General features: G+C 40.3%; 1 protein-coding gene across 5 annotated transcripts in view; it reads left to right on the top strand.

The window, feature by feature from the left end:
• CPSF3 (cleavage and polyadenylation specific factor 3) overlaps positions 1 to 17,006 on the top strand; it is a 39,358-nt gene that overhangs the window by 16,659 nt on the left and 5,693 nt on the right. For 4 of the 5 annotated variants that reach the window (XM_072771145.1, XM_072771147.1, XM_072771144.1 and 1 more), the window contains exons 8-15: positions 433 to 608; positions 1,627 to 1,785; positions 2,875 to 3,021; positions 5,788 to 5,940; positions 7,548 to 7,656; positions 8,822 to 8,920; positions 10,455 to 10,549; positions 12,536 to 12,623. In XM_072771145.1, the coding sequence (XP_072627246.1) occupies positions 433 to 608; positions 1,627 to 1,785; positions 2,875 to 3,021; positions 5,788 to 5,940; positions 7,548 to 7,656; positions 8,822 to 8,920; positions 10,455 to 10,549; positions 12,536 to 12,623 (1,026 nt within the window). The remainder of the gene's footprint in view (positions 1 to 432; positions 609 to 1,626; positions 1,786 to 2,874; positions 3,022 to 5,787; positions 5,941 to 7,547; positions 7,657 to 8,821; positions 8,921 to 10,454; positions 10,550 to 12,535; positions 12,624 to 17,006) is intronic. The other variant, XM_072771149.1, reaches the window with a different exon arrangement.

Here is a 17,006-nt window from a genome sequence, read left to right as displayed (position 1 = left end):
GGAGATGGCCTCAAGGAAGGCAACCAAGGTCCAAGCCCAGCACCCTCACCCCTGGCTTCCTGTCGCCGTGCACAGCAGTGTCATTAAATGTGGCTTACCCTTAACCGTGTAATGACTACTGCAGCCGTGGCTGACAGGTTGAATCAATTGTTCTGTGCTTGTAATTACAAATTGTACTTCTCACACTCCAGGGGGTTCCAAACCTTTTATCTTTGCTATTAACACTTAAATTAGTAATTTATAGAAATTGTGAGATAGAGAAATATGTATATATGTGGCTGTGTGTATACGTACTGTTTTATATATACATAGTCACATGCTTTATTTCTTGGTTGTCTGAATTTCTTAAAATCAGTTACATGTATCATTTATTATTTGAACTATTTACCCCACATCACAAAACGAAATTTGTTTCTTATAAAATCTCTCTAGATGAGTATTGGCAGAACCACCCAGAACTCCATGATATCCCCATATACTACGCATCGTCTTTGGCCAAGAAGTGCATGGCGGTGTACCAGACATATGTAAATGCCATGAATGACAAAATCCGCAAACAGATCAACATCAATAATCCCTTTGTTTTCAAGCACATTAGTAACCTCAAGGTGAGTGCCGAGGAAGGAAGCTGACGGACCCGTAAACACAGAGTCCATAGTGCTCTTAGCTGCCTGCCATTGATTTGGGGCCAGTCCTTCTTGCTGAGGTCTCACTGTTTCTCTAGCAGGCACCATTTTTCTGCCTGAAAACAAAAATCTGGTAACTGGCATACTTTTCTGCTGAAACAGATTTCACCACTTGTTCCAACTCTCCATACATTCTCAGTATTTACGCTTGCTGATTTAGTTGGGTCTCTCTGCCATAGGAACAGGAAGTCCTGATGAAAAAAAATCTTACATCACATATTAAGTTTTTCTATTCTTGCTCAGACCTAATCATCTTTCTGATTTGCCTTGCAAATTCCACGTATGAAAATTTTCATATGTTTACTTTTGTAGAACATTCAATACAGTCTGATTTCCTTTTGTTAAAAAATAGTTTTAACAGAAGTATTGTTTTATTAAAACTAATGCTTTAATCTTAATAAATAATGCCTCCAAATAATTCAAGCTATAAGTCCTCTTCCAGTTATAAATGGGCTTTGTTTATTATTATTTTCTAAATTAGTTGCTTAAGAATTAGAGCCAGATTTTCCCTAGAAACAATGTTAAACTTTTTTGGTTAGATTTTTAAGTAGCTTAAAATATTCATGAAGTATGCAAGGCTATTGTGAGCAGGAGAATTCTTTTAGAGTTCTATCTTGGACAGATAGGAAGCCATTTGACTCTTACTTTTTCCTGCCTGCCTAGCAATAAAAATGGTCCTAATAGTCCATTAATTCTGGTAGAAGGTTTAAAAGGTCAGCGTGAGCTAATTGCCTTCTATCACTTTGTTCTCCTTTCATTCCTAGCCTAAATTGTTTAGGAACTTAGATATCAGACTTAAAATGTTTATCACTAGTCTTGAGGCCCTTTCAGTAGTGTGATTAATCTTTTCACCTAGCTTTTTGTTATTCTTTAAAAACAAGGAATGCCTTGCCAAACCCTGGTACTTAGCATTCCTCTACCATTCCTTTTTCTCTCTTAGAGCATGGATCATTTTGATGACATTGGTCCCAGCGTCGTGATGGCCTCCCCGGGCATGATGCAGAGTGGCTTATCCAGAGAGCTCTTTGAAAGCTGGTGCACAGATAAGAGGAACGGCGTCATTATAGCAGGGTACTGTGTGGAAGGGACACTTGCCAAGGTCAGCCATGGTCTTAGACCACCATGTTATTCCTAATCAGAATTGCCAAGGTGGCTCAGTGAAGCCTAAGGATCACCCATCTGGTCGCAGTAAAAACTATGGAAAGGAACCCGTTTGAGACCAATACAAAAACACAGACAACCCTCATTCACAGAAGAAGTTTGCAAATATGTGTTCTCTTGAAAAGTCACACGTGTCTGGGTTGATTGCCTATCTTCTTGTTGATACAAAACGGTTGATGTTAACTCTTGAGGACATTTCCTACAAATTGCAGGAAATAGGTGCTGAGCTCCAGAAGCAGTTTCTGAGCATCTAATCATCACATCCTCTTATCTCTTCTTTCTAGAACTTGTCTTATTTTTTTAAATACGTTATGATTCCCCATTTTTTTTACTACTTTAGTGTATTCTCTAAGTCACACAGGCAACCTTGGCTGTGATTTAAAATAGATTTCCAGGGATCCCTGGGTGGCGCAGCGGTTTGGCGCCTGCCTTTGGCCCAGGGCGCGATCCTGGAGACCCGGGATCGAATCCCACGTCAGGCTCCCGGTGCATGGAGCCTGCTTCTCCCTCTGCCTGTGTCTCTGCCTCTCTCTCTCTCTCTGTGACTATCATAAATAAATAAATAAATAAATAAATAAATAAATAAATAAATAAATAAATAAAATAAATAAATAAAATAAATAAATAAATAAATAAATAAATAAATAAATAAATAAATAAATAAATAAATAAAATAATAGATTTCCAGAATAGAAGCACATCTGTCTGAAAGCGACTTTCTAGAACAGGAGAATAGCTGGGAATACAAGTTTGCCTTTCTGGTCATAAGTTACAGTTGCCACTTCCTATGTTCCAAATACATTGAATTTTAGCTAACCTGCTTACCTTCCTGATAAAATATTTGCTTGACCAAGAACTTAAGTATTTGATATTTACTGAGTCCATTGTTAAAACGCTTTGTGTGCTAACAGTCCCGAATTTAACGTAAAAGTTTTTGGCTGCAGTAACAAATAGAAAATGTGCCTTTTCTCTTCTAATTGGGTAGTTTATTTGTTTTGTTTCTTTTATTTTTGTTTCTGTTTAACAGCATATCATGTCTGAGCCAGAAGAGATCACTACCATGTCTGGACAGAAGCTACCACTGAAAATGTCTGTTGATTACATTTCTTTCTCTGCTCACACAGATTACCAGCAAACCAGTGAATTTATTCGTGCTTTGAAACCGCCTCATGTGGTTAGTCTATGAATTTGATTTATGACATTAAAGGGGAAGAAAACATACCCAAGAGACTGTAGCCGATTTGGTTTTCAAATCAAACGCTGCCTGTCATTAGGGTAGCTCTTCCCCGGGGGCCTCTGCCTGCACCTGGACCTGACCTTTGCAGCTCCCTGCTGAGTTAGGAAGGTGTGCGCTCTGCTTGTCTCCACTTACCTGGGGTCCCTCATCAGCTCCCCCAACCCCAACTCAGGGCTCTTTCTGTCATTTTTTGCTGCCTCCCCAATAACTTAAGACCACAGGCTTTGCTGGTGACTGTTTTGAATCCCAGTTCCATCCCTCACTTGCTGGGTAACCCTGGGCAAGTTACTTAACTTCTCCCTGCCCTATTTGTAAAAAGGGATAATAATGCCTCATAAGGCAGCTGTGAGAAAGGGATGAGAGAACATATATCTAAAGCATGTAATATGGTGCCTGGCATAGAGTAAATGCTCAATAATAGGGAAAGAAGAGAAAGACAAATCACATAATAGTAAAAATCAAAGATCCAAATAGATCTGAAATCACATAGCTCCTTACTGATGTGTTTTGTTTATATTTTTTAAGTTTTATGTAATAACAAAAATAAGTTACATTTTGGTGAGGTTGGAGAGGGGATAAGAGAAGAAAGCTAGAAAAAAAAATAGGTATTTTTAATCAACAGAACACTCAGGGAACAAGGGTGTAGGGGGGGGAAGCAGATGGAGTGCCCTTTCTGAATGTATTAAAAAGGATGTTTAGAGGAAATAGCCTTTTGCTGGTTTTTTCATTGTGGGAAAATATATATAATATATAAGTTGCCATATATAAGTTCTATGGAAGAAGCATAGAATTCTGTGGCATGAATCACATCCACAGTGTTGTGCACCATCACACCACCTATTCCCAGATTTTTTTTATCGCACCAAGCAGAAACTGTACCTATTAAGCAAAATATCCAATAGCATGTTACCTTCTACATTCAGGGTTCCTCTATACCATAGCATGTATCAGAACTCCCTTCCCCTTTGCGGGTAAACACCGTATAGACCATATTCATGCATGTGGTGTATGCGTGCAGTGGTGAACACTGGCCTCTGAGCACCTGTTTGAATGCCTGTTCTCACCCTGAGTGACAGGGTAATTCTGTTCATTTCTGGAGGAATCACCCAACTTGCTGTGATGACTTGCTGTGGTGACCCCCCAGTGGTACACAGATGTTCCAATTTCTCCATGTTCTTGCCAGCACGTGCTATTTGCCTTCCTGTAATTCTAGCCGTTCCCCGTAAGCATGCAGTGGTTTCTATGTCTACTGTGGTTTCCATCGTCCATTCCCTAATGATGGATGATGCCGAGAGCCCTTTCATGTGATCTTCTGTTATTCTGAGTTCTTTCTGGCATGGGAGTCCTTGCAGGGATTTGCCAGAAGCCCTTAATCGGCAGAATCTTGGGTGGAGAAAAATTTTTAGCATCGTGAGGTGTTGAATCTTGTTACAGTGCAGCTCCTGCCAGGGGTTCCCGTGTGTGTGTGTGTGTGTGTGTGTGTGTGTGTGTGTGTTTCATGGAAACGCTCCCGCATGTTAGAGCCAGGGAGGAGATGTATTGCCTTTTCCTCTCGGCTTTCACCACCTCTTCCTCAGCCCCATTTCATTGCTCTTCAGGCTCTCTGTGCCGACAGTTTAAATTCCTGGATTGAACTCGATGCTTACCTTCCTTCAATAACCAGGTCAGCAAAAGTGTATCTACGTGATAGAATAACCATAGTGTTGGTGGTAATAATAAATAACAGCTAGCATTTATTATTTACCATGTGCCAGGTACTGTTCTCATGTTTTAAGTAACCTCTATGCCTGACATGGGGCTCAAACTTACAACCCCGAACTCAAGAGTCACCTGCCCTACCGACTGAGCCAGCCAGGTACCCCGTACTCATAGTTTACACGTGATACCAACTTGCTTACTCCTTACAACCAACAACTGTTTGTAGATGCAAAAACTGAGATGTTAGGTAACTTGCCCAAGTTGCCATAGCTAGTGTTTAAGCAGCCAGGCATCAAAGCCGGGGCTCTTTACTAAGCCATACATCTCTGCCTAGTAGTGATGCTGGGTAGGCTTCTGTAAGCCCAGGCAAGAAATCATCAACCAGTAGTGTGCAGGTTTACGAATACTCGGTCTTGTAAGGTATAGATTACAAAAGTAAATAGGAAGAACCTGGTTTCAAATACAACTATAAATATCTCTCAGATGGAATTTCATTTGGTTCTGAAATATTTTATTTGGTATTACTATAATAAATGGAAGAAAATATCACCAGTCTATTTTTTCCCCCATAAAAAGCTTCTTTTGAAAGTCTTGTATTAAGAAATCTAAAGAAAATTGGGTATTTTCTGCATTTAAGAATAGCACTAGTTTCATACAAGAATCATGCATCTAAAGCTGGTAGAAGCTAAAGAAGTCATGTGGTGCAGCCCTTGGCAGTTGAGCATAGGAGTCTAGAAAAAAGCCAGCTTCCATAAAGCTGCATAACTCATTAGTGGCAAAACCTGAGGTGGAAGTCTTTACTCTCTCTTAAAATAGTTCCACTTCAGGATTTTTAAAGGCAAACAATGAGAATACCTGTACAAGCCTGATTGGAGGCCCTTCACAGTATTTAAGTTAATGACTTCCAAGTATATGTCGGTGTCATATATTTAAGTCAGATAGGAACCGTCATTAACCCAAACTCAGGATGTTTCTCTGTGCTCTCTTCCAATTCATTCTATGTAGATTTTAGTCCATGGAGAACAGAATGAAATGGCCAGATTGAAAGCAGCCCTGATTCGAGAATATGAGGATAACGATGAAGTTCACATAGAGGTTCATAATCCTCGGAATACAGAAGCTGTGACCTTGAATTTCAGAGGAGAAAAGCTAGCCAAGGTAAAAAGTTATAGTTTCTTTCTTTTTTTTTTTTTTTTTTTTTTTTTTTAAGATTTTATTTATTTATTCATGACAGACATAGAGCAAGGCAGAGACACAGGGAGAGGCAAGCCCCTCGCAGGGAGCCCAATGCGGGACTCAATCCCAGGACCCAGGATCACACCCTGAGCCAAAGGCACATGCTGAACCACTGAGCCACCCAGGCGTCCCAGTGTGGTTTCTAATCTTATGCAGGCCTTTTCTTTCTTTCTTTTTTTTTTTTATGCAGGCCTTTTCTAAAGGGAATGTATATGTCTTAAAAATACAGACTTCTTTTAATCAAAGCAAGATAATGTCCTTAATGATGATTTTCTGTTTGCTTAGTATATTAATTATACTCGTTTGCTTTTTTAGGTCTTCTTCTGGTCCTACTAATTCATTGTTTTCAAGTACATTAGACCGTAGTGCAGTTGAATTTGATAGTTTTGTCATCCACATCACCACTTCTTTTCCTCCCTGTTTCTGAAAATAAACAAATATTCATTACTGTTTTATTACTACATCTAATATAGTATTCTGTCCACTGGTCCTTCTCCTAAAGAATCTAAAGATAAGCTCATGTTTTTAAATGTATATGTGGTATAAAAAATAAATAAATAAACAAACAAATGTGGTATGGTGGAACTTATAAAAAATTGTCTGTTTTTGATATTGAAATATAGTATTTTCAGAATTTAAAAATAAAATAGTTGGGCCGCCTGGGTGGCTCAGAGATTGAGCATCTACCTTTGGCTTAGAGTATGATCTCGCAGTCCTGGGATCGAGTCCCTCATCGGGCTCTCCCTCTCCCTATGTCTCTGTCTCTCTCTCTCTGTCTCTCATGAATAAATAAATAAAATCTTTTTAAATAAATAAATAGTTAAAAATCTTCCTGAGATTTTAGAGGGATATGGTAAGGCATTTGTGCCTCCTGTTAGGAGTTTTTTCAAGATACTTCTAAGGGAAACTTTTTAATGATTATCTGAAGTTTTAATATCAGACATATATTAATGAGCAACTTTACAGCAATTCTTTTATATAATGAGCCAGAAATGAGAAGGCTAATTGATGAATATCCTTCCTTGCAATTAAGTTTGAGAGGAAAAAAAGCAAAAGTTAGGATGTAAGGCTTTTGTTGCCGAAGGACAGACAGATGGTTGTATTTACTCCTGAATTAACCCCTGTTCACAAAACTTTTCAGTGGCCAGTTTACTGGACGCGATCTTATACCTATAGAAAATGTATTCAGTTAGGAATCTAAGAACTGAATTTCCCAAACTGCTGGTTGAGCTTTGGGGAGGGAGACAGTTTTACAGTAAGACAATTTAGGAGAAGTAGAGTTGAACAAGGTTAAGCTGATTTCTTCACAGTAGGACTTTTCAGAGTTTTTATTAGGCCCTTGTGCATTATAAACCCTCAAGAAATACAGTATGCAGCACTTAAAAATGTTTTAACTACAGGGGTGCCTGGGTGGCATAGTCAGTTAAGCACCCAACTTTTGATTTCAAATGCCTGATGGTCATCATTATGACTGAGTATCTGAATAATTGCATTTTCTAGGATTCTGTCTTCTTTTTTTTTCGTAATAGGTCATGGGCTTTTTAGCAGACAAAAAACCAGAACAAGGCCAGCGGGTCTCGGGAATACTTGTTAAAAGAAACTTTAATTATCACATACTTTCTCCTTGTGACCTCTCCAGTAAGTATACTATTAATTGTCAAATATAAATTGATTTTAACATTGAAAGAAAATCTATGAATGCTTCTCTTGCTGATGGCCAAATTTTAAGGAATAGCCAAGTAATAAAATATAAATTAATGAGTTTATATCACATAGCTTTATGGGGAGGGGGAATCTTTCTTGAACTATTTAAATGTTTGCATTCTTTTTGAAATAACTTTTTCTTAATTGGGAACATGAGATCACCTCTGAGACGGTTGACCACTCCTGCTGACCCTATACAAGCCTGTTTCCACTTATCACACTGGAGTTCTGGTGCTTTTATTTTCTATAGTAACCTTGGCCTCCCCATACACACATTTTGATCTTTAGGACCTAGAGTCTCCTTGTTTGTGGGGCCTTTATGTTGTGTGCCTGTGTAAATGCTGGGCCACCATTACTTTTGCGGTAAATATGGTATTTTCTTAAATAACAGCGCTCAATTTTATGCATATAGCACTAATCGAGTATGAGTGTCGTGTGAAAGAACAAGAAATAGTAATGCTCAGATAGCCGTCTGTGATCTGGACCCGCTGTCCGCTTTCAGCCCATCATGCAGTGAACATAACTTGCTCCTCTGTTCAGTGGTGAGCGCAGTCTTACTCTGGGCCAGGAGGACTAAAGATACTCTGCAAAGCACAGCCCCAGCCCCTGGAAAGCTAATGAGAGAAGCACTCTTGTCAAGAGCTAGTCACAGCACTGATGAATGATCCAGAGAAGTGCATAAGTATATAAGGGGAGAAGATCTAGAAGAGTCAGGAAAGGTTTTGCAGACCAGGTAGCACTTATGTTGGGTGGTGAAGGGCCATCAGGAGCAGCCATGCCCAGAGGAAAACAGAGGACAGCTGGCTTACTGGCTTGGAGACCTTCGGGGACCCGATGTTGTCAGGGCAGTGAGGCTGCTGGCTTAGGGCTGAAGCCTAAGCTAACTAGTCTGGGAGTAGGGGTGGGGGTAGGGAGTTAAGGGGGGAAATGTGGGGTGAGAACTAATGAAAGAGTGCCTCACAAGCTTTCTGAAAACACGTTCTGGTCTACTTCACTTTCACTTCTCTCTACCCCCATATGTGTTTGCAGATCGTATTTTGTTGTGACGAGTATTGTCACTGAAAATGTATTTATTCTAATTTCCTAATTTCCTCTTCAGATTATACTGACTTGGCCATGAGCACTGTAAAACAGACCCAAGCCATTCCCTATACTGGCCCTTTTAATCTGCTCTATTATCAGCTACAGAAATTGACAGGTGTGTATATTTATAAAAATTCATTTAATTATTTTCCGCTTTTGAGTAAGAATTAGTATATGTCTGAGACAGGACGTTATTTAATTTGGGTAATTGTCTCAGGATTTGCACAAATTTTATTTGCACTTCACTGGGACATGTTACCAGCTTTAGGTGAATTTTTGAAAATGTACTCATAAAATTTTTTAATTGAATTATACTTCTTATCCCTGATCCACTGAAAGCTCTAGAAATATCAGTAGTCTTTGCTCCTTGTGTTTAAAATCTGGTTTAGTATACTATTGCTAAATTTTTATCTATCTCTTATTCAGAAAATAAGTTTTCTTGTTCCATCGGTACCAGTCTATACAGCAGGTCTTATAAGAACACATGACCGCTGGTAAAGGCCAGTAAAACAGTATTCTGTTTTCTTTCTTCTTTTTTTTTTTTTTTATGATTTTATTTATTTATCATGAGAGACACAAAGAGAGAGAGACAGAGGGAGAAGCAGGCTTCTCGCAGGGAGCCAAATGTAGCACTCGATCCCCAGACCTGGGATCACGCCCTGAGCCAAAGGCAGATGTTCAACCATTGAGCCACCCAGGTGTCCCACCTATTCTGTTTTCATATTAGACCATTTTGAGTTAGAGATTTCTATTTATGAACAGAATGAGAGACAATGCCTGAGTTAAAAGGTGTGGATTCCCTCTAATAAGCAGGAACACTTTGAATTACAAATTACACTTTTTATTAATATGCTCTTGATAATTCAAATAGCAAAATACAACCATGAATAAACCAATAGAAAGAAAATCCTTTTTTTACTTCAGACCCTCATAATAGAATTATAGGTCATCACACAGAAAGTTAAAAAAATATGTCTGAATTAATATTTAATTAAGAGGTTGCTGGGAGACCAGGAAGGTCTCCTCTTAGACAACAGAATTTTCCTGTAGAGGGATCCCTGGGTGGCGCAGCGGTTTGGTGCCTGCCTTTGGCCTAGGGCATGATCCTGGAGACCCTGGATCGAATCCCACATCGGGCTCCCTGCATGGAGCCTGCTTCTCCCTCTGCCTATGTCTGTGCCTCTCTCTCTCTCTGTGACTATCATGAATAAATAAATAAAATCTTTAAAAAAAAAAAAAAAAAAAAAGAATTTTCCTGTAGAATGATAAAGCCTGTGTAGATGAAGGCAGAATGGACTAGGTGGCAGTAGTTGACTGGTCTCATGTTAAATTTTAAGATGCTGGTGGCTAAATCTCTTATACAAACACAGATGTTTGACAGTCACCAGAGTTTGTGGTTAATGTTGAATGTCCAAGGTAAATCATGCCTCATTATATGAATTTTTTTTAATACATATTGACATTGAGATCTTTCAGTTGCTCTAAGCAATTCACAGAAAACTTTATTTGAAATCTAACTATATAAATGAGCAAATTAATTTTTTTCATTGTGTATCACATTTATTTCAGCTGTCTCTATATAAACAAGGAATAATGATGCTTATGGAAGATTATCAAAAAATTATATGTCTTAATATTCTTTTTTTCAGGTGATGTGGAAGAGTTAGAAATTCAAGAAAAACCTGCTCTGAAAGTATTCAAAAATATTACTGTCATACAGGAGCCAGGAATGGTGGTATTAGAAGTAAGATAGGATCATTTACCTTAACAAGGAGGGGAAAAATGTTTTTAAGACTTCACGTATAATTGTAGAGAAAACTTGTTTCTTCTCAATCAGGAAAAAAATATGTATATACGTGCATATTTATCTTTCCCAAATCAGCTTTAAATATGACATAGCTGAGTATTTTCTATGTAGTTCCAGTAACATAGAAACTAATATTAAGGACACCTGGGTGGCTTAATCGGTTAGGCATCCCAACTCTTGACCTCAGCTCGGGTTTTGATTTCAGGGTTGTGAGCTCAAGCCCCATGCTGGGCGTGGAGCCTAGTTAAAAAGAAAAATGAAACTAATAACGAATTAAGTCTTAATATTTAATATGTGTAGTGAATATATGTCTCAAATGAGAAAGGCTCAACTGATTTTGTGATAGCCCTGGATGTCTTCAGTTATATCAAAATATCCAACATGCTCAAGCTAAAAATGAAATTCTGTTACATTGAAACAAACAGACTTGTCACATAGCACTCTTAAAGAAAGTGGAATTTTGAAAATTCGAATCAGCAATATTAAAAATGACCCAAATACACAAAGGCTAGAAACCATTGAATTGGTTCCTACTATTAGAATTTTAAATTCCTACTGGTAGAATCTGGAACCCAGACACTAAATTAATTTGATGGTTGATTTTGATAGCTTGGCCTCTGTTAAGTTCAAAGAAGGCCCTTTTTTTAGTTTTTTTATTTATTCATGAGAGAGAGAGAATGGCAGAGACACAGGCAGAGGGAGAAGCAGCTCCCCTGCGGGGATCCCTATGTGGGAGAGGGAGATCCCCTGCGGGGATCCCAATGTGGGACTCGATCCCAGGACCCTGGGATCACACCCTGAACCAAAGGCAGACAGACGTTCAACCACTAAGCCACCCAGGCATCCCCAAAGAAGGACTTCAAAAGTGAATCCTGGAACTAAGTGATCCAGGGAGGTACCTCATCCATTTTTCTGCCTCAGGGTAGAATCATATAAATTCTCCATCCAGATCATCTGCTGGTCTGTTCTTACACTTTTTTTTTTTTTTTTAAGATTTTAGCCATTTCTTCTAGAGAGAGAAAGTGTGTGTGTGTGCAAGCGGGGTGGGGTCAGAGGGAAAGTTTTTTTTTTTTTTAAGATTTTATTTATTTATTCATAGAAATGGAGAGAGAGAGAGAGAGGCAGAGACACAGGCAGAGGGAGAAGCAGGCTCCATGCAGAGAGCCTGACATGGGACTCGATCCAGGGTCTCCAGGATCATGCCCCGGGCTGTAGGCGGCGCTAAACCGCTGCGCCACCGGTGCTGCCCCAGAGGGAAAGATCTTAAGCAGACTCCCCACTGAGCTCAGAGCCCATGCTTGGGGCAATCTCATGACCCCAAGACCACAATCTGAACTGAAATCAAGAGTTGGACACTCAACCGACTGAGCCACCCAGGTGCCCCTTACACATTAGGGAAGGCACTCGTTCCTGAAAGAATTCACCTGGTCTCATCCTAACCTGGCAGACAAGGAAAACTATCTCAGAGCACTGGGCATGTGCAGGAGCAACTGGTCCTAGGCTTTGTGTGGGTAATTAAAGTAAATGTTTAAAAATATTACCCTCGGGATCCCTGGGTGGCGCAGCGGTTTGGTGCCTGCCTTTGGCCCAGGGCGTGATCCTGGAGACCCGGGATCGAATCCCACATCGGGCTCCCGGTGCATGGAGCCTGCTTCTCCCTCTGCCTGTGTCTCTGCCCCTCTCTCTCTGTATCTGTCATAAATAAATAAAATATTAAAAAAAAAAAAATATTACCCTCTTCCCATGCTGTGTGCTTCTGAAACACAGTACTGAAGTCCAGCATTAGTAATTTCAGGAAATAGTTAATGTCAATGAAAATGCTAGACACAGAAGTCCCATAGGTACAGTCCGTGAATGGTCGGGTTCACAGCTTTTGCAGTTGGCTGTATTCACAGCTTCCTAATTCTGCCTTTTGCTTCACAGTGGTTAGCAAACCCTTCCAACGATATGTACGCAGATACAGTAACAACCGTGATACTGGAAGTTCAGTCCAACCCGAAAATCAGGAAAGGTATGGAATGATTTCATTTTTATCAGATAATTCTTTCACTTTTCCCATAGTCTGTGAACTAAAAAGCAGAAAACAGAATCCTAGAACTTGAAATCTGCTTGTTCCATTCCTGTAGCCTTTAAGATACAGCATGTGCATAACAATGCATGTTACTAATATTTTACTTTTTGTCCTAGATCTTTATTTGTGCTCTTGCCAAAAATCTGGTTGCCATGAACACTAAGATAAAATTCCTTAGTAACAGTCTTCTCAAAAACAATTTAATCAGAAATTCCAAAATATTTGCTGAATCAATCCAGCATGTCTAATAAGAAAATATGCTGCCCTATTGGTGTTTAGTAAAACCTGTTGAGCAGAATGGAATCTCTCCATAGGGCAATTTTTGTAGTCACTTTTTTCTTTTCCAAATAGCCATTTTCAATCAAAGAAGACAATAGTTGAAGATACCTTTGTGGGATTTCTTGTAGTCTATGTTAGACATAATTCAGTATAATGCCTCACTGGCATGTAAGGTAACCCTTTTTGCTACCAGGGGAGGGAGTCACCTTAAAGAATTACTTTTTTTTTTTTTTAAAGATTTTATTCATTTATTCATGAAAGACACAGAGAAAGGCAAAAATGTAGGCAGAGGGAGAAGGAGAGGAAGCAGCAGGGGACCCAAGGCAGGATTTGATCCCAGGACCCCAGGTCATGCCCAAAGGCAGATGCTCAACCACTGGGCCACCCAGGTGCCCCACCCTTGAAGAATTTGGGGAAGCCTCCCAGCCTTTACCCTTCTCATGGTACCAGGTCTTGTTCTCTGACAATGGTTCTCTGTCTTGAAATTTAAAAAAAATAAGTAGGTAGTCTGAATACCTACTGAATGACATACCCTGGAAGACCCAAGAGGAAAAAATATTTAGCTGGATACTTAATAATCCATCTTCTCATAACTGACCGCATCTATATAATGAATAAATACCTGGACAAATCTGAATTATTCATCTGAGGTACTGGTAAGCATTTGTATTTGTTTTGAGTAATAGTGAAAAATGGTAAAAATTTTAGACACCACTGAGGACTTGACTTGTCTTAGTTGGATTAAGTAACTGGTGGGGAGCGGATGCCCCTGTGTGCATGCAACACAGGAGCAGGACCTGTGCGCCTCTACCAGCCACAGGGGCACCGAGGACCTTGGGTTTGCCCCTGGTGCTCATTCAACGTCACAGACTTTGCCCCCGAGCACGGAACCTCACTCGCAGCAGAACAGCCTTAAAGGCGGTCAGTTTTTTCTTATCTTACTATTTTACATTTTTCTTATCTTAGGTGATAGAGATACAAAGGACAAAGTGCAAGGTGGGGGTATGTGGGAGGGGGACCTGGGGTGCAGCAGTGAGGGGCAGGGATGCGAGGGACGGAGCGGAATGCAGACAGCAAGAGTGAAAGGCTCAGATGCAGGGCCGTGAGCGGGCCCACCATTCAGGATCAGAGCCCTCTTTAGGCTCGTTCAGTTCACACCACATACCCCGGAATTTAATTGCTTTAACCTCCAGGGCTCCTTCCTGTTGTATAATGTATAACAGTCTTTTTGTAGAATGCAGTCTGTTTTGCGATACAATCACCTGAAATCAGTATTTTTGTCAGATACTTATGTGCTTTTCTGGAAAAGGAAACTTCTGTGCGAGAATGGTGTGTTTCTAGGCCAATGAGGATGCTGGGGGGTCTTCCAGGGTATGTCATGTCCTAGCTCTCCTGAGCCCCGCTCCACACAGTGTGATGGGGCAGGGGTTATGGGGCGTGTTGGGCCTGAGACTGTCAACTGTGTTGGCAAGATGCCACCTACAGTTGGGGTGAAGCCACTATGTGATCGGCTGAAAAACAAAAAGATAATCCCCCAACTTTCACGTCTGTGTCATACAGGAGAGAACGTGTGAGCTCTCATAGGTTGGTCTGACTTGATGCTGCGTCTCTCTCTCTCAGTATTCTCTGGTCCATAGTGAAAGTGTACCCTCACTCTGATCTGTGGGAGTTGACTTAAAAATGACTGTTAAGAGTGCTCCATTTTTAATAACAATAATAATGTGTAAACATTGTTTCCTAAGGTTAGCCTCTGGGCACTGGAGCAGGGATTCATAGCGGACAGGTCAGAATAGGGTTCTTCCATGAGTTAATTGTGCCGAATTAGCTGGCTGCCCTGTACTCCCTCTTCTTCCCTGCTTTGTGTTGTATTAAGAAAAGGCTGTTCTGTTCTTCTGGAGTAATGAGTGGCCGGCATAGCTCACATTCATTTGACAGATATTTATCAAGCACCTTCTGTCGGGCAGGCATTATTCTAGGTGCTTAGGGCAGAGCAGCGACCGCAGCAGATTGTTACCCTCTGGGAACTGGTACTCTAGTGAGCACCGGGGCAGCTTCAGAGGGTTTGGAGGGAGCGGGGGCAGATGTATAGGGTTTAAGGGGCCATTTTAAGGACTTCGGACTTGTAGTCTGAAGTGGGTTACATTGTAAGGTTTCCAAGGATTGCTCTGGTGCTCGTTAAGAGGGGACTGGCGGGGCAAGTAAGAAAGCAGGTGTTTCAGGAACTCAGTGGCCCTGCAGGTGGTGGGGGGAGGACCTCAGGCAGAGGTGGTGAAGGTGGCAGAAAGTGCTCAGGTTCTGGAGACACTTTGAAGACAAAGCCAGCAGTATTTCCTGCTGGGTTAGATACAGATGGTGAGAGAAAACAGACAAGATGAATTTTCAAGAGACAAGACTGAGGAGTGTCTGTGATACATTAGCTTGGAGAGCTGTCACCCATGGGGCTAAGTGACAGGGTTTCTAATAAGCAGTACTTGCTCCTGCGGGAGGTGAAAAATATTATGAGGACCAACACGCTCCCTCTTTTGTTGCATGTGGGGAAGTGGAGGACATTCATTCTGTATACTTACTGCTTAAGAAATTGACTTTCTCCTATCCAAACTTGGTATTGTAACATTTTCTAGCAGAGTTAACAACCGGGGCCCACAGGCCAAGTCCCGCCCCCCACCTGTATTTGTAAAGTTTTATTGAAACACAGCAATGCCCATTCGTTCACATATTGTCTAATGCTGCCCTCCGAGCTCCCATAGTAGAGTTGGGTGGTTACTGTGGAGACCACGTGGCTCACAAAGCCTGAAATACAGTGTGGCCATCCACAGAAGGTTGCCAGGTCTCTTCTAGAGGCACCTTCTGTGAACAGTCTGATTCCTCTTTACTAGTGTTTCACTCCCTTTTCATTTCTTAGCCTGCTGGCCCTTGGGTCCAGATTTAGAAACACAACTTGGGTTTGTATCTGTGTGTGTTTTACCCCAATTTCAGTTTCTGTGTCTCCTGTTCTCACCGAGGACACACAGCAAAGCTTAAGCATTTTCAAAATGTATTCCTTTATGTTCTTCTATTCCATTAACATTCCTCTGTTTTAAACTGCACTGGTTTTCAGTATGTCTGTGTCCTGTTTTGACACACACACCTATTAGGGGCAGGTATACACATGTATAATTGATCTCACATTGTACACATATAGTCTCATGTATCGGAGGAGTTTCTCATAAATATTATGATAAATAGGCAAATATGCATACATGTGCACTCACATTTTGGAAAGTTTCTTATAATAGCTTCGTAGCTTAGATTTTTTTTAATGTATTTTATGAGATTTTACACATCTGGTAAATGCTTATTTAATAGGACTATTTAATAGGACTATTTAATAGGACTTAATAGGACTAATGATTATAATTAAAGTATAAAGTTTTATTATATAGGTTTCTTGGCTGACATCTGGTTCGTTGTATATTCAGTTAAAAACTCATGAAACTGGGGATCCCTGGGTGGCTCAGTGGTTTGGTGCCTGCCTTTGGCCCAGGGCATGAACCTGGAGTCCCGGGATCGGGTCCCACGTCGGACTCCCGGCATGGAGCCTGCTTATTCCTCTGCCTGTGTCTCTGCCTCGTTCTCTCTCTCTCTCTCTCTGTCTATCATAAATAAATAAATAAATAAACTTTTAAAAAAACTCATGAAACTACTTCATCACAAGGAAAAATACTTCTGTGACTGTTGTGATAGATGCTTAACTACATTTCTTATGATCATTTTGCTATGTGTACAGATATTAAATCTGTAATATAGTGCTATATGCCAACGAGGTCTGTATTTTTTTGAAAAGAAGGAAAAAGCTTCATGAATTGAAAACAATCAAAGTAACTATAGTCTAACCTATAGAATAATTTAAGAGAAACGACAATTTGGTTCTTTTGCACAAAGCAGATTCACCACAGTCAGCTTGAAAACATTTATATCACCCCACCAAAAAAAATCATATTCTTTAGTGATAAGCCCCCAGTCAAGACAACCACTAATCTACTTTCTTTTCCTACTCTCTGTGTC

This window comes from Canis lupus, chromosome 12 (genome assembly GCF_048164855.1).
Source record: "Canis lupus baileyi chromosome 12, mCanLup2.hap1, whole genome shotgun sequence".
NCBI lineage: Eukaryota > Metazoa > Chordata > Mammalia > Carnivora > Canidae > Canis > Canis lupus.
Note: the sequence above shows the minus strand (reverse complement) of the source record. Positions and strands in the feature narration are given on the sequence as shown.